The 25,108-nt window shown below is 36.1% G+C and overlaps 1 protein-coding gene across 1 annotated transcript in view; it reads right to left on the reverse strand.

Moving 5' to 3' along the window:
* USH2A (usherin) overlaps positions 1 to 25,108 on the reverse strand; it is a 417,498-nt gene that overhangs the window by 106,198 nt on the left and 286,192 nt on the right. Inside the window, exons 41-45 of the mRNA XM_084512774.1 lie at positions 19,124 to 19,752; positions 8,850 to 9,184; positions 6,390 to 6,512; positions 3,535 to 3,698; positions 1,201 to 1,410 (exon numbers count right to left, since the gene is read on the reverse strand). Of these exons, the coding sequence (XP_084368900.1) occupies positions 1,201 to 1,410; positions 3,535 to 3,698; positions 6,390 to 6,512; positions 8,850 to 9,184; positions 19,124 to 19,752 (1,461 nt within the window). The remainder of the gene's footprint in view (positions 1 to 1,200; positions 1,411 to 3,534; positions 3,699 to 6,389; positions 6,513 to 8,849; positions 9,185 to 19,123; positions 19,753 to 25,108) is intronic.

Raw genomic sequence — 25,108 nt, forward strand, 5'->3', positions numbered from 1 at the left:
AGCATAGTGTCAATCATCAGTGGTATGTGGCCAGTGAGATATGATGATAAATTATTCACCCATCTGCACTGCCAACATATAAACATTATTTTTATGTCTCCCCCAATCCCAATCTTAAAAGAAAAAAAAAAAAAAAAAAGAAAGAAAAAAAAAAAAGGGAGAGAGAGAGAAAAACAAAGCATTTTACTTTTAAAGCAAAACCTGAGACCAAAATACCTTATGTCTATTGGATCGTGACGTTATCAGCCTCATAGCTGAAGCAAGATGAAGCAATATGTGACATTGTCATTATGTAAATGGATTTGAATGTTGATTACTATAGGTAATGATGAAGTCTAACACTTATTTAAAAAAAAAAAAAAAAAAAGAAAAAAAAAAAGAAACAAACCTTCCTTAGCGTTAAATTACATAATTATCTAAGCATGTCAGAAATAACAAATGCAAAAACCTATTTTTGTCATAAGAACCCATCTTTACCAGTTGAAAAATTGCCCTTACAATCGATTCTATTTTATAAACAAAAGGTGCTGACCTTTGGCATCAGAAAGGAAATGGAAGCCTCACTTAAAGGGCTTTGCTAATGACCTGGAACACTTGCTTCTGAGGTAATGATATTATAATGTTTATAATGAGACTTTATAAAGCAAAAAGATTAGAAAGACCATTCTGAACACATTTTAGATTTACTTCTTTTTGTTGTTGTTCTTCACCCCCACTCCTTAACGCACATGCAGTTGCTAACTGGCACAGAAATGACTCATAAATAATTTTTTTCAGGGGTTAAACTTACACCTAGTGTTTCTGGTGACTCAGGAAAGGTCCTATATATGACTGTCATGTCTAAAGCACATCGCTTCACAGAGCAAATCTTTTTAAAAGAACATTAATTGTTTTTAAATTCCAACATTTATTGATATGAACTCAGTTCCAAACTTAGTGTACACAGACAGGAGTATGCAGGAGAAGATGAGAACAAAGTAGGTTAATATCTGCTATTAGAGCTTTTGCTTCAGTCTCAGTGGGACCCTTTATTGATCTACCACATGATGACAGCCAGCACTTAAGCATTTTAGCGTTTTAGCCCTTTTTCCTCTTATACCGGAAATTTTATAATGGAAGGATGACTGATCTCAACCCTAACAAAAATCAATCAATTTCATTCTCAGAGTTTAAGCCAAGCTGCATTCACTGCTAACCAACCTCCATCTGAGGTAGTCACACGCACAACTTCACTGTTGATGCTGTGGGCTCCATTAAAAACTTGGAAAAATATCTGATACTCTGTGTTGGGCTGCAAGTCACCTATGACTGTATAGTTTTCATTAGCCTGAATCCTCAGAGATCTTCTATCAGCAGTAGAATTCAAGAAGAGGATGTAATACATGACATCTCCTTGCAAGTCTTGTAGTGCTGAGAAAGGAAAATATTGAGACATCAACTAAGAGATATTCAGTCAGCCAGTTTCTTATTCACAGCATTTATCTTGAAGAGAAAAGCAATTTATGATGAAGAGTCCCTTACCGTAAAAAAAAAAAAAAAAAAAAAAAAAAGAAAAAGAAAAGAAAAAAAAAAAAGAGAGAGAGAGATTCCATCAATTGTTTTTAATGGCCTCCCACCTCCCACACACCAATAACCACAGGTACAGAATGCTTTTCCAAAGTATCACTAACAGCCCATGATCCTAGGCAACACTGGGAAAGCCTTCTTTCTCATAATGCTCCAGTGACAATGGTAGAATCTGTAAGTAAACTCAGAGGTGAAGACTGCTAGCAGTGGTGCATAGATCCTGCAGGTCACCACTGTGAACAGATGTCTTTTACCTGGATACCAGGAAGAGTGTAAAACCTTGCACTACACCACTAGTTGAAGATGGGAAACTTGACTTTTTTTTTCTTTTTTTCCTTCCTGCCCTGCAAAGTACTGTATTCTGGTTTTACTGGTCTAACCATGGGAAATGAACATTCCGTTCAAATTTATACAGAAAGCCTTTTGGCCACAGTGAAAATGGATATCTACATGCTGTTATTTTAGAACAATCATTATAGTATCTACATATAAATGTGTCATACCCTCAGAAGCAGTATATTCACAGGGGAAAAACAACAACAACAACAAACTAATATTTCTTTCTAAAGTGTGTTTTTACCCAGTAGTAGCTTCTTCTGTGAAGGGAAGAAAAAACAGTACCATTTTCTGGCTACACATGGAAGGACACTCATTGGTCAGAGCTAGTTGCTTCTCCATTTCAGTAACTCAGTTTTAATCTGTTATTTTATCTATTCTTTGTTAAATAGTTTAAGTTCAGGTCTGATCAAATGCAACTGCTTTTCCAGTAGGTACCAAGATGAAAAGAATAATTGTGATAAAATCTTCAAGTACTAAAACATTGTTTTAGATGATACACTGTACCACTCAACAGAACTCAACTAACTAGGAAATAGAATAGCACTGTTAAAAGACAAAAGCAGATTTATTTGCAGATTTATTAAACAATTTTGTAACAAAAAAATTTTACTGAAGTGATGTATTATTTTTATTTTAAGTGGTACAGATTAAAAAAAAAAAAAAAAAAAAGAAGACCAAAAAACTCCAATACATTTTCCAGAAAAATAAAGATAGCAAGGCAACTTATATTATGGACTCCCAAGCTTCCAGGAAAAAAAAAAAAAAAAAAAAAAAAGAAAAAAAGAAAAAAAGAGAAAAAAATACTTTGAAATTAATATTACCGAAAAAAGGAAACATGAGTATACAACATAGTTAATATGATTAGTGTAGCATACGAACTAATTAAATATGTTTAGGTTTTCTAGTGATGAATGGCTCTGTCTTGGCATTTAACCTTTGTATTCATAAACATATATGGAGGAAATTTCTAAAGTATGAATGAAAATAAAAACAGATTGCATTACCTACATCTAGAAGGTCAGAGGTTTAGATTACTAAGGTAATGAAACTTCAGTGAGCTGCTTCAGATCTATTACATTTGTCAGTTTTTATAAGCACGCTTACTTCACGCATGCAATTATAAAATAAAGAGACTACATTTGTTGCAATTCACCACCCAGTCCTTATAAAAGCATTTGCATGTAAGTCATGAAGAAATTCCCCACTGCTGTACTTAGCAAACCAGCTAAAGAAATTGGCTGAATTCATTTCAAGGAGCAGAGCAAAAAGAAAGAGAAAGAGGATCCTCTCATCCTGAAGGAACATATATGTAAATTTTCATACAAAGAGATGAAATATACCACAAAGACAACAGGATTTTGTGTACTACTGTATAGATTTCTCTGCATTAAGTATTTCTTCACTTTTACTATTCTCATTCCACAGAAATACCATATAATAAATACAAGCATGACTGAGAAATAGCAAAATGGGCACCCTTTTTTCCCCTTTCTTTCCTCTCCTTTCAAGGACACTTTGCTGCATTATAAATCAAGACAGGGACTGTGTTTCCTCTGAGAGTAAGGCAGACCAATGTAAGTGATGGCAGGTTAACATCTAGTTACTGAAATAAATACTAAGCACACTTACTTGGTTTTGACCATTCCACTTCTACAGCAGTGTGATTAACAGCACGTGCAATGACGATACTTCCTTTCTCTGGTAATCCTGCTAATGTAGTAGCTATCACTTCTTCACTTGATGTATATCCTACCTCGTTGTGTACTATGAGCTTGTACTCATATGTTGTGTACCTAAGACATTTTAAAAATAATTACATTGAACAAAAAAATGCAGACGTAGAAAAAATTTGCTCGAACACTTCTGCTTGTGCAGAAGTTTTGCTCTTTCTCCTCCCACTCAACCCCCCAGAAAACTGCAGCTGTGTGGCTTGCACCAATGAAGGCACTATAAGGGCTGCCTACTTTTTAGGAAATAATTCAGGACCATTAACACGGTAACAAAAATAAAGCAAGTTCTTTCACTTCCTCATAGTTGTAGCTTCTGAGGTGTTGAGAGATTATAGCTCAATTCAATATGTAATTACAGCGGTGGCAACCTGCCAAAATTTGGATCAGAATTTAATCAAATGAGGCTTTTTTCCTCTTTTGGGAAACCCGTTGATTTTAACTTGCAGAGTCTCATTTGTAAAAGTGATTCACCATATACAGCCAGGACTCTCCCACTGATAAAATAAATAAATAAATAAAATAATCTAATAATGCAAATCCATTTAATAAAGTAATTTTCTTCAGAACTGTGGATATTCAACTTAAAGAGATTTATGAAATACTACAAGTATGTTTAGTAAACTAAGTGACTCTCACTCCATAATTTCTTCTCTAACTCAAACGATATATTAATGTATTTTAAGGGAGATTTCATAATCTCAAAATTGTTTTCATACATTCATACATAACATTCATACATAAGAACCCTCATAAAAAACTGCACAATCACAGGAACACGTGATAACAAATTTTTGCTGAAGCTGCATCACTGGAATAACTGTCTACAAACACAATAAAGGCTGTAAATATTTAACATTTAAAGACTTCTCTACAAAAAGAAGTTACTCACTTCATGTTTACTTTTACTTTTTTTTTTCTCCCTACAGAACCCTACTTTATGCAGCCACCCAGCCTGACTTTCAAAAGAGCTAAGCTTTACCTGTTCTACTGAGAAAAAAGGAAACTAATTAGAGCTCACTAGCTCCCACTGTAATAACCATGCTAGAAAAAAAGTTGACAATATGAATTGTGAACACACCCTTTGTGAACATGTAATACATGTATTTTCTTGGACATTGTAGTGCAGGTGTAATCAAAAAGGAGTAGGATCTAGTCTTACAAATTAAGGATGAGAATTTGAGATTCGTTTTTGGATCCACATTTCCAACAATGAAAATAGAAGACATTTGGCTAAACCAATGTAAAAGCCATTTGAAGCAACCACTATCAAAAGAGACTTCAAGCTGGAATATAATAAAAATTCACTTATTCTGAAACATGCTTGTAGTATGTCACAAACACAAACATATAAAGTAGATGCTGATATACAGGTTTTCTTTTTGTAAAAAATGAGGCTTCGTTCTCTCTGCAGCCACAAATTCCTCCTGAGTTGTTGACTGCAGGAGCACAGCTGCAGCTGCAGAACCCTCTCCAAAAGAAGCATTCAGGTGTGTCCAAATGTTAGGTACACTTTTGTGGCCATAGCTCATGCAACCTAAAAGGTCCTTGTGCCTAAGGACTCGCTACTGTTCCCTGTGGGAACTTATTGCCCCCTCAGAAGTGCTAGCATAAATGCTGCATGCCTTAGAGAAGACTGCTGAGAAGAGCTAAACTAAAAATAAATGAAACTCCATGTAGAATTTCAAATGTGGTTTAAGAAAGAAATGGACAGTTTTGCAGGATTGTGTTAAAGAATGGTTCCATGATCAGTTATTGCAGTGGACGAAAATGAGCAGTGACTTCCAGCAAACTGTCAGTGACAAGCCAGAGGCAATAGTCCTTGGCTTGGTTCAGCCTCTACAACACTCAGAAGTCTCATTCTGTGGGTTCACGTCATGCTCACAAGGGATGCTCATGGAGCTCTTATAGAATTGGAAGCTATGTGAGGGGCAGTGATTGATACGCAATTCTCATAAAGCATGCCAGCACACAAATGCAGAGAACACACACATTCTCAAACCCTCCACGAAGTTTTACCCAAGATTTTACCCACAGAAAAACAACACAGAACCTGTGTTGCACGATCCATTAGAGATTCCTAATGTGAGTGTTTACTTGTTTTAGAGGTGGTAGCTTTGACTTTGAGATGGGGAACCTAAGGCTATTCTAGAACAAATGGCCTGCTCTGTACCCCACAGTAGGTCCATAACATCCTGAGAAACAGAAACCACTCTCCATTTCCCTACACTTAACACTCTGCATTAAACTATAATGAAGCTAACACAAAGCTGACCTTAAATTAGATCTGCTGAAAGTGCATTAAATACTCTCCCTGCATTTGGAGATATTAAGGCAATCATTAAGTTAACTGCTAACAAAAGCAGTGTTGAAACCAAGTTTCAAATGTATTGCAAATAGGACTTCTCAGTCATTTTGCCTGTGCTATGATTTTGCCAAATCTAGGCATATGTACACATCTAGGGCGTATGTACACATATGTGTAAATGGTTTGTTACATGAGTATGTCAGTGTTAAAATTTCGATGACCTCCATTTTCATTTGCTTTTTAAAGCAATACAATACATGACAGTCAAGAATGTCAGAGTAATAGTAAATCCCTGCATATTAGAATGATTAATAGCAAAGATGGTGACAAAAATATTTCATTACATAATTAATATGTTCACTACATAAAGACATAAGAAATACTTTGAACTATTAAACATACACTATACAAAATGCCAGCATTTGTTTTTATAGTTTTTGTAATCTCACCTGCTAAGACCCTTATCTTCATAAAACCACTGAGTTCCTGAGTAAATATTGTGCCACAGATTTAAATCTTCAGGGGGATTTGATGCAAGTGGTTGCTGGATTTTACGTCTCAGGAGCTCATATCTAACACAAAAGACAAGCAGAACACCAGGATTATCTCAACTAATGTTATTACACAAAAAAAAAAAAAAAAAAAAAAAAAAAAAAAATTTTTAAAGCCACACATTATTTTGTTTTCACAGCTGTAAACTTTCTGAGATAAACATTCTTTTTAGTATTCCATTATTTAAAACATTGAGTTACTTAAACTACTTTGAAAATGGAAAATGAGCAGTTTTATTTGAAAGAATAAAGGTATTTAATAATTCACAGATTTTACCTTGTGGAAATGCTATCAACATCAAGTCCAAATGGCCCAGGCACAGTGTCTTATAGAGACTTGACTCATGCCTCCTGATATGCACAGACTGTTCCAGAATACGTAATGACAATGTCTCTTGCAAATATACTGACATATATAGCTTTGTTACAGTAGCAAGATCATCTCCAGTCTGACGAAGAAACATTGGGCAGTATCATTCTGGATCTGAGACCCCATATTACTGAAGTATTTAATAGGTACTGCATTCAGTGGTTAGTTTTTGCTTCAAAAGGATAAATCAGCTGAGAAATTCTCCTACAAGAGAGCTGAGCCTTTCTATGCTCCATGGAAACTAGGACATGTGACTTCCAGCTAACTGTCCCCCTTAATTTGGGGAAATAACCCTCAAGAGGTACAAACAAGCACTGTGTCACTGACCTTAGTGATGATATACAAAATTATCATTGTATCAGCTGGAAACATAACCTCAGAAATCAAATAAAAAATAATTGAACTGCAACTTCATCAAAATATTCAGGTTACTTTACACCCCAAACACAACTTCACAAGTGGTTCATCAGTGGTCAAAAGAACCCAAAGACAGAATATTACAATATTATTAGGAATAGCCCTAGCATATTCTAATGTAATTCATAGACAAGCCATGTAAAACATCAAAATCTTTTTAAACATTGAATGGTGATCATGTGTAAATCACCCCCACTGGCAGCTGCTGCTGCTACTCTGCTTGCAGAGTAGCAGACTTCTTGCTCTATCATGCTGTACAGAGCAGCTGCTTCCGTGGTTCTTCTTGTTGAGGGCAGCATGGCACACCATGAAGGAAATGAAGTCTGCAAATGTAGGTCGTGCTGAATTACTTGAGTAATCTATGGTAAAATGGTCATGTTGTTAACTCCAGAATAACAGAGACTGCTTTTCAAAAACTTTCATTTTTTTTTCCTCTTTAGAACAATCACTTTATTCAGATGTATTGTGCCCTAATTAAGCCTGAAGAGTCAAGCTACAGAGGTATAATAGAGGCAACTGAAACAGCATTACAAGAATTCAAGAATTACAAGATAATTATTGAACCAACTGATATACTTAGAAGAGAGCTACTAGCCAGCACATACGGCCTGCAGAGATGTAAGTCCATGCACAATGTTTCACAATACCTTAAAGCACTTGGTTGAAGGATTAGACTTCTAAAAATTATGCATAAATGTATAAAGATAAACATATCTTTCTAAATCTTCATGCACTCAAATCCATTTTTTTGTTTGTTTTTTTTTTACACACACACACACACTCAGTAATCAATAGACTCAAGCCAAGATCCCCATCCCATTGTTCTATGCAACTCTCAGAGATGCTTTATTCCAGTACCTGTGGAGAAATCCAGCCTGCTGTACCAAATACTTTCTTCCTGTTCCCATTTTCCCATTTTCAGCTCTGACTAAGAACCTGTAGCTTCTGTTAACCTGTTAACTTCTTTAACTTTCTCATGAACTCTCACATTTACAGCTTCTTAATCTTTTTTTTTTTTTTTTTTTTTTTTTTTTTTTTTTTTTATCACACTACCAAATGGTCACTTTTGCTTTATCTGGACTAGCCCACGCAGAGTATTGAGAATATGTATGCGCTAAACATTTATGTTCACAGAGATCTCATGCTTTTCTTGCCATTTCACTAGTGAAATGTGCTGCTTGAGCTCAGCACCAGAAAGTGGCTGATCCTACAGCCCAAAACAGCTATGCCTTTGCAAAGATCCTGAGCTTGTTCCTTCTGGCTCTTCAGACAGCACCAGTCTGAAAAACTCAGAGGATTCTTGAACGTGTTCTGAAAAGTAAGTTCCACAGCACAGATGCCACAGGTACTCTAAATAATCCTGTCTTCTTAAATTCAAAATAATTCAAAGTTCACCCTGCTCTATCTCCAATTTCTGTTAAGTCTACTCATGTACTTTTGAACCCTAAACAGCTTCAGAAGGTCAGGAGAAACTGAGATCACATCATCAAGTTTGCATTGCTCAGCATTTTCTAAATCAGACTTAGGTATGGAGAAGAAAACTGTCATCTCATCTGCAACTAAAAGCTTACCTCAGATGAGGACCATTTGGCCTTAGCGGTGGTTGCCAAGATAAGGCGATAAAGGACTCACTGATTGGCGTCACAGACAATGGACTAACGCCCTGAGGAACTGTTGAAGGTGTAGTTACGCTGGTAGGTAAACTCTCAGTGCAGCCTCCTAGAAAGCCATCACCTCCAGTACAAGCTATTAGAGTAACTGAGTAGTTTGTGTAAGGTATAAGATTAGTCACCACATGACTTAACATTGATGAAGTATTTCCAGCAATGACAATTCGTGGATCAGGCATGCGAATCTCGTAGTTAAGGATTTCACCATTCTGTATCAGAGGTGGTTTCCACGAGACCTGAAGGAGGAGAAAACATAAACAATGGACTTACAGTCAGAATGCAGAAATACAAGCACAACGTGCTATAAACAGTCACAGTCGTGATCTCAAGATGGACTTCTTTTATTTCATCACCAAGACAGACCTTGAGAATGACCTTTCCCAGGTATCTGAGATTTGATTTTTAAAGGGATTTCAGTTAGAAATCTAACCTTATTTTTAATGAGAGTTGCAGTAACAGTTGTGGCCTTTGAAAATATACTACTGAGCTTCACCAGTAAAACTGGAGTACTCTAAAGTCTGTGAGGTGTTCTGATACATTAGCAAAAATACATTGTTCATCATTAATAACACTGTCATTTCTTTGCTTACATTGTATTGCCTGGTGTGCTCATCTATTACTGGCAGAGTAAAAAGAAATCTTATTTAGTATTTGCATAATTTTCAGAAATGCGTAATTGCATTAGCTCCTATGAGAGCCAAGACTATACACACTTTTTACATGATGAAATTTCCTTTTTCCCTTTTATTTTTCAGTTATAAATTAAACTGGTAACTATCAAGAATAACAGACATTTTTTTCCATTTTTAGAATTATGAAATTATTTTGAGAATGCTTATGCTGCTATGCTTACTATGGTTTTGTTTTGATTTATTCTTTTTTCAAATGCATTTTATTCTATATATTATTCTTATCAATTCCAGTGAGAAATCATACTCATTGTACTATAAACTGTGATAAAGTGCAATTAAAAAAAAATAAATATCTTTTAACCACTGTATCATGACAGAGGGGATTTCAGACTGACACAATGAGAACATGTAACTGTATTAAGAAACTCAAAGTTTCATAAAGTTTGTATAATAGCAGTTATTAGTCCTCTATCCTATAGAACTCTCTGTGAAGGAGGTATAGCAGTTTTCCTTTGCTAACCCTGTGACTCTTTTTCTTTTCTTGACCCACTCATCTATAACAACTGCTGCCTCTTTCCTCCTAGGCACAGGTTACTTAAGGATTGAATCCAACAATGCAAAGAACATAGAAGCAGACAACACCTAGATTAATATATGTGAAGAATAAAAGTAACCAATATAACATTGAAGTGGTAAATAGCAATACCAAAATACTTTAGGTTGAACATTTTCATTAATTCTCTCCAGTCTCCAAAGGCAGTATCTTTAAAAACTTATATTCACATGTGGCCATGGAAACAGAGAAGCTTGATTTTAAAAATATGATTTCTAAAGGACCATTGGGGATTAGGAAGTGTTATATCTTAAGTACAGGACCTCTTAGGCTGTCAGGACTTGCAAGAAACCTGGCAGCAAAGTACTGAAGAAAGCTGAAGGATTTTGATAACAGAATCTGGAATACAATTAAACAGAGAATTAGAAACAGGGTGATCTTTAGTAAAGACAGCACAAACAAGATTATTGGTGCTCACATAGGAAAGGCTTAGCTCTGGCTAATTATCAAATGCTATATTCAGACTTCCGTTACTTCTGGCCCCAAATCATGATCAAACAAATAAAGTACTATGAATAAAAGTAGGAAGCAACTCCTGCACTGTTCTCATAGACATTGAGCACAACTCTTGTTTTGAAGTAGTTCATGTGATGTGATTGTAAGTTTAGAAAACAGAGAAGAGTGGATTATTAGAACAGGAAATTTTGTTTTCATGTGCAATTAGAAAGCATTCAGACAAGCAAGTTTCAGGTAAATTTCCCAGTCATGGTGATTTTATTGCAGCCATACTACACACACTGACAAGATGCATTTTATATGTCATAGAGGGAAGTGTTCATGGGTCACGTTTGCAGGGACTATCCTTGAAGGTGCTGAAAGAAGCAAAGGATACTTTCAGGTCTAACACATCACAGTAAAACACACATTTCTGCGACAATTATTACATTACTCTTTTTTGAGGTGTAGAACCTGTTCCAAAATTCTGCCTCACTGAAGCAAGTGTGACTAAAGATAATATATTTTCGTTGTTGTTGTTGTTAGAGGTGGTTGTGTTTTTTTGCCCCCCCCCCCTTTTTTTTTTCCTGAGTATTAATACAGTAAACTTTGTCATTAACAGTAGGAAAAACCCTGTTACTTGTTGCTTAATGCAAGTTTTCTAATAAAAGAAGTGCTTGTCAAATACTTTGGAACATTCTTTGTATTACCCTCACAGAAGAGAAAGCTGTCTAAAACTGTTCACCTTATTACCTCCCTGGGAGGGAGGAAGAATTATTTTTTAATAGGGTTACATTTTAGATACCCAACTTTCACATCTACCAACACAAAATTACTTTGCACAAGATTCACTTTATACTGTAACCACTTCACATAAAGGAATAGATTTATAACATTGTCAGAACAGACACTGCTCCAGAACCTCAGTTTGTGAGTCTGATACTGCCACTGAACTAGCTACTAAAGCCTGAAAACAAAACAAAACAAACAAACAAAAACCTGCCACATGTTACTTTAGAGCCTTTGTTGTGCACTAACAGATAAAGCACCTCCTAGTGCATGCGGCTTACACTGGGGAAATTCTCTTATTATTATTATTTTTTTTTCTGAGAGAATTAAAAGCCAAGCTGAATAAAGAATTTTTAATCAGTAGCATGATAACACAGAAATGCAAAGTATCTGGGCATGGACATATTATACAAAGACATGTAGATCAGTTATAGCTTTGGTATGTTTTTTAAACTAGATAAAAGGATGACCAAGGATTCTCACAGTCACTGGTCACTTGACCTCCTTTGAATTACATATGTTACCTTGGAGTGACAGGACATGCAGTCTCCAACAAGTTTCTCTCTCTTACAGAAGGAAGGCTGTTTGTTGCCTCTTAACTTCACTGACAGGTCAAGGTCAAGGGATTGCCTAACCCATACAGTGTGAATGAAGATGATGGAGCCTGCCTGGTTAACACATGTGGCACTGCTAGACCTCTTCTCCACTTTGATGTGCCAAGGTTTGAGGTAAGAGCTTGGCAATGCATGAAAGCAGGAAAGCTCACTAGACAGGCTGTGTTGGAAGCAGTAACAGTTTGTTCACTGATTTGAAGCTCAGCACTGAGACCATGAAAGAGGATGCCCATGAGGAAGAGAGAATAAGGTAACTACTGGGAGAGATTAACTGATTCAATGTAATGACTCTGGAAGCTGTCATTTAAAGATCAAAGTACCTTATTTTCTCCACCACAAAATTTAAAGAGATAGAAATTAGCCATTTTCCCCCTATTAAACAGCTATAACCTTGTATATCTTTTTCTTTCTCTCTCTTTTTTTTTTTTTTTTTTTTTTTTTGGCAGCAGTTGGAACCATGCAATTTAATTCTGAGCTATGATAAGAGAGGCATGGACACATAACTATTTTAATAGTTCAGGCCTGGTTTCAACAGTTTGCTTTTAAATCAGCATGTTTGGCTTCATTTTATTCTAGTTTCTCCTTGCTACTGCTTGTAACATCTACAAACAGAATGTAATAAACACACTACTGAGACCTTTTCACCGTTGGTCTCCAAGCACGTTATAAGTCTCAAATTGTAAGTATCATGATTCCATTTTTACAGATGAATAGACTAAATTCCAGACTAAGTTATGTTACATAAAGAAGCAAAACTGAAAAGAAGGATTTGGTACCCCAAATTCTGATTTCTAGCCACTGCTGGATTGCATCCAAAATAATAAAAAAAATAATAAAAAAAAAAAAAAAGAAAAAAAAAAAAAAGATGAATTTCCTCATAAGTTCTTATCTGGCCTCACAGAAATTATACTAGAACTCAGCTAAGAGCCAGTATCATAATAGAAGAGCAAAACCTGACAGAGGTCAATGATAATTACTCTCATAGACTTTGCAGATGAATTGTATCCAGCTTCAGCAAACACTACCACAGAAGAACTGTACAATCAGGTTTGCAGTAACAGATTGCTACTAGAAAAACTTCTTAAGCTCTATGAAAGGGAGGGGGATATGCTGATGAAACCCTGATTAGTTCACTCCACAGTATGATCTGCACCAAATGAGCAAGCTGTGCAAGAAATCACAACCCTAAAACATGGAGAACCTCTGGTGTGCAAGTTAAGGCTGTTCCTACGGGTGTTGGTCTACCTAAGTCGCTCAAGCAGCACTTAATGTGGCAAATAAACCAAGGTCTCACTGACCTTAGCAGCATTACAAGGCAATCTTCACACAAGGATTGATCGCTCCTAAACAATTTCCCCAGTGCACTAGGCACACCTGCATAAAACTGGAACAGAAGTGAATAAAGTCCAAACTTTTTTTTTTCTCCCCAAAATGAAGCTGCTATTTGTCCTTCTTGCATCTCCATTTAGCCTAGATATTAGAGTTGTATTATATACAAAGCCTAGATATTAGGGTTGTTCATTTTCACAAAATTATGTTCTTCATATATGTTGATATATCTTGATATGTTGATATATCTTGATATGTGATGCTGTGATGTTCTTAGGTAACTGTAGTTTGAGGCATTTTGAGGATGAAATAGCAAAGGACCAGGAGTTTAAACTGGAAGAGAGGAGAGGAAGGATTTTAACAGCATCATGCTTTACCACAGAGCTAAAATGCTAAAGGATCACCGCTGTGTTAGTCACCACAACCAGTGCCCATGGAGTTATTTCAGTAGCATCCATTGTTCTGTCATCAGAAGCAACTTCACAGGACAGCAGACAGTAAAGTGTGAGACAAAAGCAAGTCCAGAACATGTATCTGTAACTGTAATTCTATGGGAAGTGGGTAAATGGGTAAAGAAAACATCTTTCTTTTCATGGATGATACTCAAATTAACTAAAGCTATTTCATTCTTGGTTTAAATGTGTAAGTGGCATCCATACAACTGGAATCTTTCTTTTGGGCTTTGCAGTCCTAGCCTGTTCGCAGAGCAAAAGGTATCTAGCAGTCCACTGTCAGAAGGACAGAAAACAACTATAAAAATAGAGCCTTGTTAATTTTGTTTCCTCACTTGATGTAATTTAGTAGTCAAATCTGAGAAACAGCTACTAGAAAATTTATCACTCTGTAGCAATAAATGATAATCTTCTGTAAAGAAAAGTTGCAGACTGCATCTCTTGAACATCTTATGGACTGCAAACTGAAGACATTGCTCAATCTGCAGGCTGGAATACTATCTGTCTTTGCTGCAGCTGCTTCTACACAAAGAACAGAATAGCAGGTGAACTGTAAGGTAAGCAACTGTCACCTCCGAGGGTAAAAGCAAACACAAATGACAATGGAAATCAAAGCCTGCAACCCTTCCTCAGTCAGCAAAGTCATGGGAAAATACTTAGGAAACAGAAGTAATCCTTACAAAATGAATGACATGATATGAAATCAACATGCAACAAAAGAAATTAGAAAGAAGAATGACAGTTTGGTGCTACAGAAACAGTTACACCGCATTTCTGACAGCATATATAACATACTTTAAGAGAGAAGTCAATGAAATCATATTTTTAATTATTTTTTTTCTTATTTTCTATCTAATTAAATTGAAAGAAATTTCTGTAACTGATATTATCATGAAGGAATGCCGTGGCACAAGAATTATATGCCAATAAAGTACTTATGTAATCCAATCAGGAGGAAATCATTCTCTTATCACCTACCTGAGCACCAAGAAGAAAAATTCTCGTTCCCCTTGAGAGAAACATCAGGGTTAAGTAAAGGTTGTGCCACATTTGAAAAAGTTATGTAAAGAAAGACAGAAAATAGCTGCAGCTTCCTGCCTGTCAGTGGTCTGGGTGGTGGCATTGGTCGGCGAGGGAGAACAGTACAGACAAACATACATCAGCAAGTCCCCAGTTAAGCCAATAATCAAGATTACAGCTGTCTTCCCCAGGCCAAAGCCCTCAAGGGAGAACCACAGCAATGAAAGGGAAGACTTCCTATCTAAAGACTTCCTATCTAAAGTTACATGGCCAAAGTTGGATAATTTCCATACTACAGTTAATTTAGTTCAGCATACCCAGCCACATAATGCTTTTCCTACACAAAGAACTCCTTCAAATAATTATTCATTTTGTAAACCAGCCTCTTTCTCAAGGCATTCAACCTAGCTACATTCCCGAATGTCGTATCAGTGTGAAGTGTGAGATTGAAGCAGCACAGCAATTGCAACCCTCACAAGAAAAGGAAACAATTTCTTTTATACTTCTGTACATTAGGGTATAGCAAATCTTGTGTAACAGGAATAATGTTCATGGCATTGGCATATACTAAATAAACGGCTTTTGCAGTTGCTGAATACCTCCACTTCACTTTGGCATTTAATCAGCCACAAAAGCAGTTTATTGCGCAGTATACTCTGCTACCATGAACATTATCAATTCAGCAAATATTAAAAAATATCATGCAGGTGTCACAGAATTGGGTACTTTAAAAATTATCAACAGCTATACACTTTCTGTTGTACAAAAGAAAGCAAGTTAAATGTTATTGAGAGATACCGGTCCATTCTGATTAAAATAGAATGCTAAAGGACAACATACACATAAGAAAGTGTTTATGCCAAGATTGACCTGCTGTGCTGATATTTTCCTCCTTGCAGAGTGAAAGCTTTGGTCTAGGAAAATAAGCTGTATACTCAAGTGAGTACTATCCCGGAGTGCTTTGAATTCTTCACATCCTCAAATCATTTATATTGATTCTATGACTAAATAAAAGAATGGAAATATGTTTCTCTCTCTCTCTCTCTCTCTCCCTCTCTTTTAATAAATTCTCTCTGTTTTCAGTATAAGTAAATATTTGCGCTCATGGTTTAGGGATTGGTTGCAGTGACAACTGAAAGCCTCTATTGATTTGAAACCCTGGCTTGGTAAAGGAGCCTCTTGCTAATCTTTCCCACGGTGCCCTTCCAGTACTTTCTCTGCTAACCTGGAAGGGCAGCTTTCTCTAGGGCAAGAGGTAATTAAACTCCGATGGTGGCTCCTTTCTGAAGAGATGGCTTATTTTGTATTCTCTGCTTAAGATTTACTGTTGTAGATACTGAATAAGATGAGAGCATTTTACAGCACAGGCAGACTCCACAAATTTGATTTGATAGTAGGCTACACAGGAGAGAAAGTCTGCCTTTCTGGGACTCCTCAAAGTTTAAAGTCAGCAACATAAAGCAGTCCCAAATCAGATCCATTCTATTTCCACATACAAAAAATTCCAACCAGCAAGTGACATTCTTCCTATGAAACTTCATTCTGTCTGGGAAACTACCAGCTGTCTGGGGTGAAGACACACCAGGGCCTTGAAGAGCAGCTTTTCAGATCTCCCCTCTAGTTTGAAAGCATAGGGCAAAAAGAAGCAAATGTTTTAAAATGGATGCTACTTAATTATTTTCATGTTCTTCTACCACAGAACAGTCATAGAAGCCACAACACAGCCTCAACCTCATGGCAATACCCACTGGGTGCTTTCTGAGCCTTAGGAACTTGCAATAAAATGTAAGAGAAAGAAAAAACTCGTCTGCTAGCAAGCTAATCCATTTGACCCACAAGAAGACTAACAAGTGAGGTGAAATCCCAGTCATTTCCTTTGGTGCTCCCATCTGCAAACAAGCAGAAGGCGAGAAAACCATTGGGTACAACAAGCCCTTGTCATTATCTCTTCAGTTATGTAGTACAGTGAACGCTTCTGGACTGATAACCGTATTTCAGCTTTTTGAAAATATCATGAATGATATTAATAATATAAGAATAAAAAAGCTAAAAGCCTCTGCTGTCCTGGAAAAGTAAGAGAAATCCTAAGACTTTTTACAAAGACTTCAAACCTTAGAAATCAGAAGTGAAATAATGTATCATCCATGGAATGCACAGAAATTTTAACAAGTATTCTCATTAGTCCTCTAGGGTATTTTTGGGCACCCCTTCCCCTGAAATTATGATAAGTATCATATTAAACAAAAATAAATAAACAAAACTAAATTAAATAAAATGCTAGATGAGTTAGAAGAATTTATGTGAGCATTGGCAAAAGATACCAATATTTGGTACACTGAGAAAGAGAATTTTCACTACAAGACAGATACTCAGAAGACAGTATATTTGGAAAGGTGTCCAAATAAGTCACTTTTCTCTATTAAATGCTGCCACCTTTAATTATTTTGAATATTTTATCCTAAAGATTTAAAATCAAGTAAAATGAACCATAAAACCAAGTTTTGGAAATAAAAACATCCAAGCTTCAGTATCTTCGATAGAAATTATTCTTAACAGACTAAAAACAAAAATCGAAAAGCATTGTTTAATTGAAACAGAAATTGAAAAACAAAATTTGAAAAGCATTGTTTAATTGAAATTAAATTGTTACAGAATGGAGACAGAGCTGCCTGATTTCAGGTTTCAAAAAAATAAATGATCAAATTGACATTCAGTATGGGTAGATTACTTAATCTTGGAACTGAGCAAAAGACAATAAATTTACAGCACACACCTCTGATCTCAAGAAAAGACACCCAGTAAAGACTGACAAAGCCACTGATAACTCACGGGCTTTTATAATTGGGATTGAGTGTTGATTGCACTTGGAGAAAAAAATAAATAAATAAATAAATAAATATGGGAAAGATATGCAATTATTATGCTCTTATCACATTAACTGAAGCATTAAAGGTTGCAATGACTTCTTTTCTGTGCTCAAATAGATCACAAAAAATAAAGCCAATGTATAAAATCTCATGTAATAAAATGTGGACGTGTGTAAGCATGCAATTGAACTAATTTTTACTCAGCAACAATTGAACTAAAAAATTGAACTAATGTTTACTCGGCATTAGTTCTTCTGGTAAATCCATGAAATATACTTTGCTATAAATCATGGTAGATATTAAGATATATCTACAGAAATATGGAGTGCAGAGTCCTAGATGTAGATAGCCCAAATCTCCAATAAGCAGTCTGGCGATTCATCACAATTAGTAGTGGTCGATCATTATTAATTCTTACGGTAACCATTGTACTCATACTGAACTCATTTGCCATTAATGTGGAGGTAACAAGCAATTCCTTAGACATTAAAACAATTTTAAGAGCTCAGGAATTTTTTTTATCTAATGGTGAGTGGTTTTTTTCATAGCTTAATGTTACATGTGAACAAAGCAAAAAATCAGGATTGCTTTACTGCTCGGATTCATACCCTTAAACTACTTAGACTACATTGGTAACAACCACTCTATGTTTACTTTTTGAAAATACAATGTATACGAAAAATAATAAATCAAACAGATGAACTTCAATCTTATGCAAATGTCCTTTGTTTTGTGCTCTGTTGAGCAAGCTACTATACCAATACTTTTGGCATTAGTACAAGACTGAATCCATGGAAGCATGTGTGTATTTACACAAAAGAGGCTTCTAAGCTACAAAAATCCCTCTTGTTTGGTTACACTAATTTCCCTTGAATGAAGTTTGTATGCAAGCCAAAACAATGGTAGTTATCCTGTCCTCTAGAGTTCATTCCCTACAGAACGATGCAAATAATTGAAAACTTCCTAGGTAGTCCTGTAAGACTATTTTTTCGTAAATCAGGAGAACAATAATGCTATTTTTTCTTCATGAGCTATTTTAAAAAATCTGATAGTTATATATGAGACTTAATTACATTAAAATTCTTGTTACTTCTTAGCATTTTAATGAAACCTTGAAATTTTGGGGAAGGCAGTAGGTCATTTTCTGTTCTTAATAGGAACTTAAGGGTAAGAATCAAGTTTAATATTTAAACTAAGTCAGGTGTATAAAGAAAAAAATGATCTGGAGCATAATGACAAGATGCTGGTGTAAAGGAAAAATGGAAAGGAATTTAATGCTTTTGAGCCAAAGGACAGACACTAAGCATTTAGCTACCCCTGCAGCAAAGAAATCCATTGGCTCAGCCCATGGATGTCTCTCTTAAATACACCATTGCTACAGGGGAAACCTGTTAAAGCCACAAAGTGATGAAAATTACTCCTACCTTAACTGAATGCGGTCCCAGCACTTCTGCATCAGGTGGCTGAACACCAGCAGGTCTTGATGGTCGAGTGGTAACTTCTGACCATGCACTGCTGTTCATCCCTCCATGAAGAGTGTTCATAAGTATCCTGTATTCAAATTTCTGCCAAGGGCTCAGAGCAGTACTCTGGTCAATATAGCTCATGGACTGACTAAGAGGGAGAGTCACCACAGTTGATATTTGTTCTGTCCCTTTTACCCTCCTTTCTATTGTAAGGTTTTCCACCAAACCATTCGGGTAAGCAGGTGGTTGCCAGGATATAACCACAGAGGTTGGAGTATCAGAATACAGCCCTGGAGCATGAATGCCTTCAGGTGCATCTGGAAGAGTATGGATTGATGGAGTCTTGGGTGAAAGAGAGCATCCTTTAGATGTGCATCCTTCTACCTGAAACACATAGAGAGTGTAAGGATGCAAGTCCTCTACAGTGCAATTAGAGCTATCTCCTAGCACTGTAGCATGCAGTTGGCCATTTTGGTAAATATTATAATGAGTGATAATGCCATTTTTCTTTAAAGGATGCTGCCAGGTGATGCTTGCTGCCCTTGACGTAACATTCAGTACAAGCGGTGGATCCAAAGGTCCAGGTTCTGTAACAGAAAAGAAGGGAAAGAAAAATTACTAACAGTCTGTGAGTTGTAAAAGTGGTAGGAAGTGGAACTCATCAAGTGAGTTTCAAAGCGATGAAAGAAGTTCAAATCTACCAGTTTATCTCTTCAAAAACTGTAGGCCCAGTGCTTCAGGAGATAAACATGGTTCTCGAAGGCAAACTGCTCTGCAAGCACACCTTCCCTCCCTCATCTGCATCTTTTTCCTCATATATCTCAACAGTGTTGTATTAGCACGTGGAGAAAATGCAAGGCTAAGTATCAATACAGAACTACAGTTCTAGATATTGCTGATATTTTCTAGAGCAGTAGCTACTGATTGAAACCAACAGCACAGGCATAACAAATCTGCATATTTTACAGCTTGGCAAGCCCCTACTGCATCTCTCATTATATATTCAATATTTTACTTCATTCTGTTTATAATTCTAATCCATTTTTTGCAATTTATCTACCCCCTGTTAATATTATAGGTGATTTTTTACTGTGACTGTGACAGAAGCTGCCGATTTAGCTCTTTCACCTACTGATAAATAAACAATGCACAGATCTGACCTTTAGGTTAACAGGTTTTATGCTTGCTCCACTCAGCACTCTAACTGATTCAATTATCATAAAGGTTCAGGAGCTTCCATGAATACTGAAAAAGACCGACCATATGCCTGCATAGGTGTTGTGGAACAGCAAATACTCTGCAGCCCTCCAGAGAAATTCCTTAATTGTAAATAATTTCACCATGCGACACAATCAAGTCACCTTGAATGCAAAACCCTCAGCCTGTGGAGGCAAAGTGTTATTTAAGCTTTACTGGGCTGCGTTAAATTCTGCAATTTGAAGGGCTGTTAAGTTTTTCAATTGAAATTTCATTTAAAATGCAGGTGCTTTTTATTATATTGAGGCTTTACTGCTCTCTAGGTACAAGCAAGAACATGGTGCAATAACACAAATCTGGCTCAATCACTGATCAGTAACAGCTGTAATTCCAGAACATTTAGCATTCTTATAAACCACGTCCTGAAATCTATAAATTGCTACAGCGGATCAAGAAAATACTATATTCCCCCTATTCTGCCCATAGCAATTTTGACATTTATGAGATTTTTCTGTGAACATTATATTTTATTGAAATCTTAAAAAAAAGATACACTTGGATTTAGTAATTGTTTAAAATAGCTTCAGGTTTGGGGATTTCAGGGAGGCAAGTTTCAAATGTTAAGGGTTGAAAATTTTATATGTATTAGTGGTTATGTGCATGCTAAGTTTCTGACATAGCATATACTGAATTCCACAGCAGTCAACAACTTCGTTATTTAATTCCTAGTGAAGTGGTATGCTGTCCAAACCACAAGGACCAGTATCGGTATAGGAAGAATAATTTACTTCACCAGAAATTAAATAATTCCTGCAAATGTATAAGTTAACAGAAAAAAAAGAGAAAGAAGGAGAGAGAATGAAAATAGGGATGCTAGAAAATAAATAAATCCAGCACAAAGACTGGCTTTTTCTCTCATTTAGAATAACAGCTGAAGCAGTCAGAAATCCCAATTCTCCTCCTACAGAGAGACGTAAATCAGGATTATTGCACTGATGTCTGTGGAAACAGTGATGTAAAATTGGGATAGCAAGCTTTTTCTTTCTTTTTCTTTTTTTTTTTTTTTTTTTGGCTTTTAAATTTGAAAAAGTAACAGTGTTTTTTCTTTCATTATATGATGCATCACAAAGTAACTCCATAAAACTCATCCATATCACAATTCCTGTTCTACTCACAGTGATAATAAGGATGGAGTTTTATACTAATGCTTGTGCACTCTAGGATTAATTTAGATCTCTGAATTTACAAGTATAAAAGATGATCTGTTGTAAAGAGCAATCCAATTCTATTTGCATGTACTCTTGGGCAAAATCAATTAAGTCATAAGCTGGAACAAAATTTGGTCCATTATTCAGACTTCACTGAAAGACAGAGGGGTGGGGGTGTAAACCTGAATTAGACGTATATTCTGTAAAACAAAAATTTTGCTGGAGTGTAAAGGTGAAGGAGGGAGATTTGCTTTGTAATTGAAGATCTTGAAAATAAGATGCTGCAAATTCTTGTTTAATGGGGAGAAGGGAGATTGAAAGACACAATATTTACTGAGCTACAGACTAGCATGTTATTTATTCCTTGTACATTGCCTATCATACTGTGAGCTTCTGCAGGACAAAAACACAAAACAGAACAAAACCACAACAACTGAGCAGTTTGTTGGAAGGGGATGGATAAAGCTTTCTATTTGTACTGAACAAGTTGCTGGCATTACAGGTGAAACATTTGAGACAATTAGCTGAACCTGTGCTTCAACTCCCCCCCGAGTTTAGGCATATTCCTTAAGGACAATGTGTAATGTATGCTAGGTGGTTTCTAACTTAAAATTTGGGTACCCCTAGTCCCTCCATCCCCCCTCAAACAAGCATATTCCGGTAGCTAGCATACCTACCTATACATTCCCTACTGCCCTTTTAAAAGAGAGACTTTTAAGACTCTCACAGTTCAAACAAGACGTTTGAGAGATGCTTAATTGGCCCCACTGGATGGGAAAGCATTAAATCCTGGTCCCCAACACTCATTCAGTATAGCTGCTTTTTAAATGGCAAGCAGAATCATCTAATTTTATATACAAATCAACTAGCATGATACTGCTTGGTTGAAAGGGTCACCACAATTATGTAAAACATGAGTATTAACTATAATTGGGATAGTTTGCTAATACAATAAAAAGCTCTGAACATGAGAAAAGTTATGCTCACAGCAGTAGCTATCACTTTCTAAAGTAAGAATTCATGGATGAAATGACATGAAAAAGATGGTTATAAAATTTTAATGGAATGATAAAAGGCAAAAGTCAGCCTCTCAGCTGAATTCTTAAAATCCCTATATATCACAATCAGCTCCTTAACTGTAAAATCAATGTGGAGTATAACATGTTGTCAATGTGGTTGTCACTGGAGGGAAGACTGCAAAGTATGACAGCTACAGAGCTCAGCCTGACAATGATGAAAATAAAATCATAAAGCTTTTTACATAGATGTAATTGTTTATAGAAGTAACTACTGAACATGGTAACAGTTGGCATCTTTTTCCTAAAGATTCTTAGTTCATATTTCAAACCATTTCATTACAGTATTAATACTGGGAGGTAGTTTCATTTTGGCAAATGAAATTACCTTTTACGGCAGGCTATTTTGCTCATCTGCCTCCAAAGTTCAGACTCTACTTAAAATAAAGGTACAAAACTGTCATTAATCTTTTTTAATTTCCTGACTAGAACCACACATTTGTTTACTTACTGTACAGACTGGGGGAGTGAGGAGCTATACTCTCATGGATATATTTCAGGGGAATCTATACTTTCATTAATAAACTGAGACATGTACCTGGACTACTGCCCTTTAAAGCTAATGAGAAATACCTGATTTGCTGGGAAACTCTCTCACTAAGCAGAATAGACATTCTGTGCCTTTTATTCTTGAATCATTTACTCTTTCCAGAAACATGGACAATGAAATTATACATATTAACAAAGTGCAGTGTCTTTCATATACTACTGACCATATCCAGCAGAAAATCCACATTGTGTAGTTCTGGGCACAAGGGACCACAGAAATCTTTTATCACATTAGATCATAGAACTCAGAAGTCATTGAGCTGTGTATACACTGACATGCATTGATAGAAATCCCATCAGATATATATTGAGAGTTCTCTTCAAAATATTCACATTTTTCCACACTTCTATTCCAACTGTGTGTTGGTTCTAGTACCTCAGTCAGGCAGTTAAGAAAATACTTCTAATTCTTAACTTATAGGTGTGCATGAGCAGATTGTACTTTTTGTCATATCATATTTGCCACCATATTACTTCAGCTTAATTGTACTCTCCTTTTGCTGTTCACCCTGTCATGTATTGCTCATGATTTTCTCTTCCCTGTATCATTTTTCTTATTCATTGTCTTCTCTTGCTTCCACTTCATTTATCCTTGAACACAGGTGGGCACATTCACATCAACTAACTATGGATTAGTTTATATGCCTAAATTATATGGAGCTAATTTACACTAATTTTAGACTGGAAGACTAGTCTAAATTTAGACCTATTTTTAGACTGGGAGACTAGTCTTTTCAGACACCCAGGGTAAGCATCAGAGAAAGCAAGCGCTTCCAAAAGCTAAGGAGCACAGTAGCACCTAACACTCTTGTCCTGAGTTCCCCTCTGGAGGCACCTGCCTCTCTCTACTGTCTACTTAAACAAATTTTAAGACAATGGGCCTCCTTGCCCTGGAACCAAAGCTTTGGGGTAAGCATGCCAGAGGAACACACTACATGACAGAAATAACACTCTCCTGCTTCATCAGCAAATACACACTGATGAGTGAATGATAAATTGCAGGATTGTCCTTCTTATATTGTTTCTTGTTCCTCTTGTAGCTTCCATACGTAAAGATCTCAAACCCTCACTTTGTACTATGTGTTCGTACTGTGAACAAACATTGGACTGGACTATCACTTGCTTAACACAGAAAAGCGGTGGATTTGCAATTTCTATCTAAGAAAAAAACATGGACTCCCCGATAGGCAACTCACAAAAATTTTTTACTCAACTAATGCAAGCCAGGCACTTATAAAACAGCTTCTGTGAGAATTCTCCATACTGGAAAAATACGCTAATCCAAGATACAGGTGTCTGAAAGAGAACATGCTGATGACTGAGATGTCCTCCTGTACATACTTCACTGGACTCCAAACAGGTTTTAGGACATTCCAAATAAAAGAATAGGCAGATTTTCTCTAAGTAGTACGTTTTATAGCTTCAAATTTGTACAAATCAAGATGTATCTTCCTAAATGCTATGAAAAGCACCTTTCTCATTTCTGAACTATCCCTGTGATCAAATATTACTTCTGGTGGATTGCTATCAGCCAGTACAATTTTGCCAACCATAACAATAACCAATTCTTTTTCACTTTCCTTCCCAGATAGTTTAAAGACTTACCATGACGAAAGGTAAAACCTAATTGACATCTGCTTATATATCTAGAAAAATTAATTTTATTTCTGAATGCAATGCATGAAATTCTGCTCTCAGCTCAATGGTACTTACTGACCTCTCAGTCCAGTGGGGATTACATTGATCATTGATTTCCAGGAAGTTATCTTAAATTTACACTCAATTTACTGAAAGGAAGATCTAATCCAGAAACTTCAACGACTGTTTCTATTTGTCTGGCAGTAAATATTCTGATGCTATACTGACCAAGATCACTGTAACATTTTTTATCAATACATGCTTAGCAGGTTTTA

The sequence above is a fragment of the Aythya ferina genome, assembly GCF_964211825.1.
Source record: "Aythya ferina genome assembly, chromosome: 3".
In the NCBI taxonomy this organism is placed as follows: domain Eukaryota; kingdom Metazoa; phylum Chordata; class Aves; order Anseriformes; family Anatidae; genus Aythya; species Aythya ferina.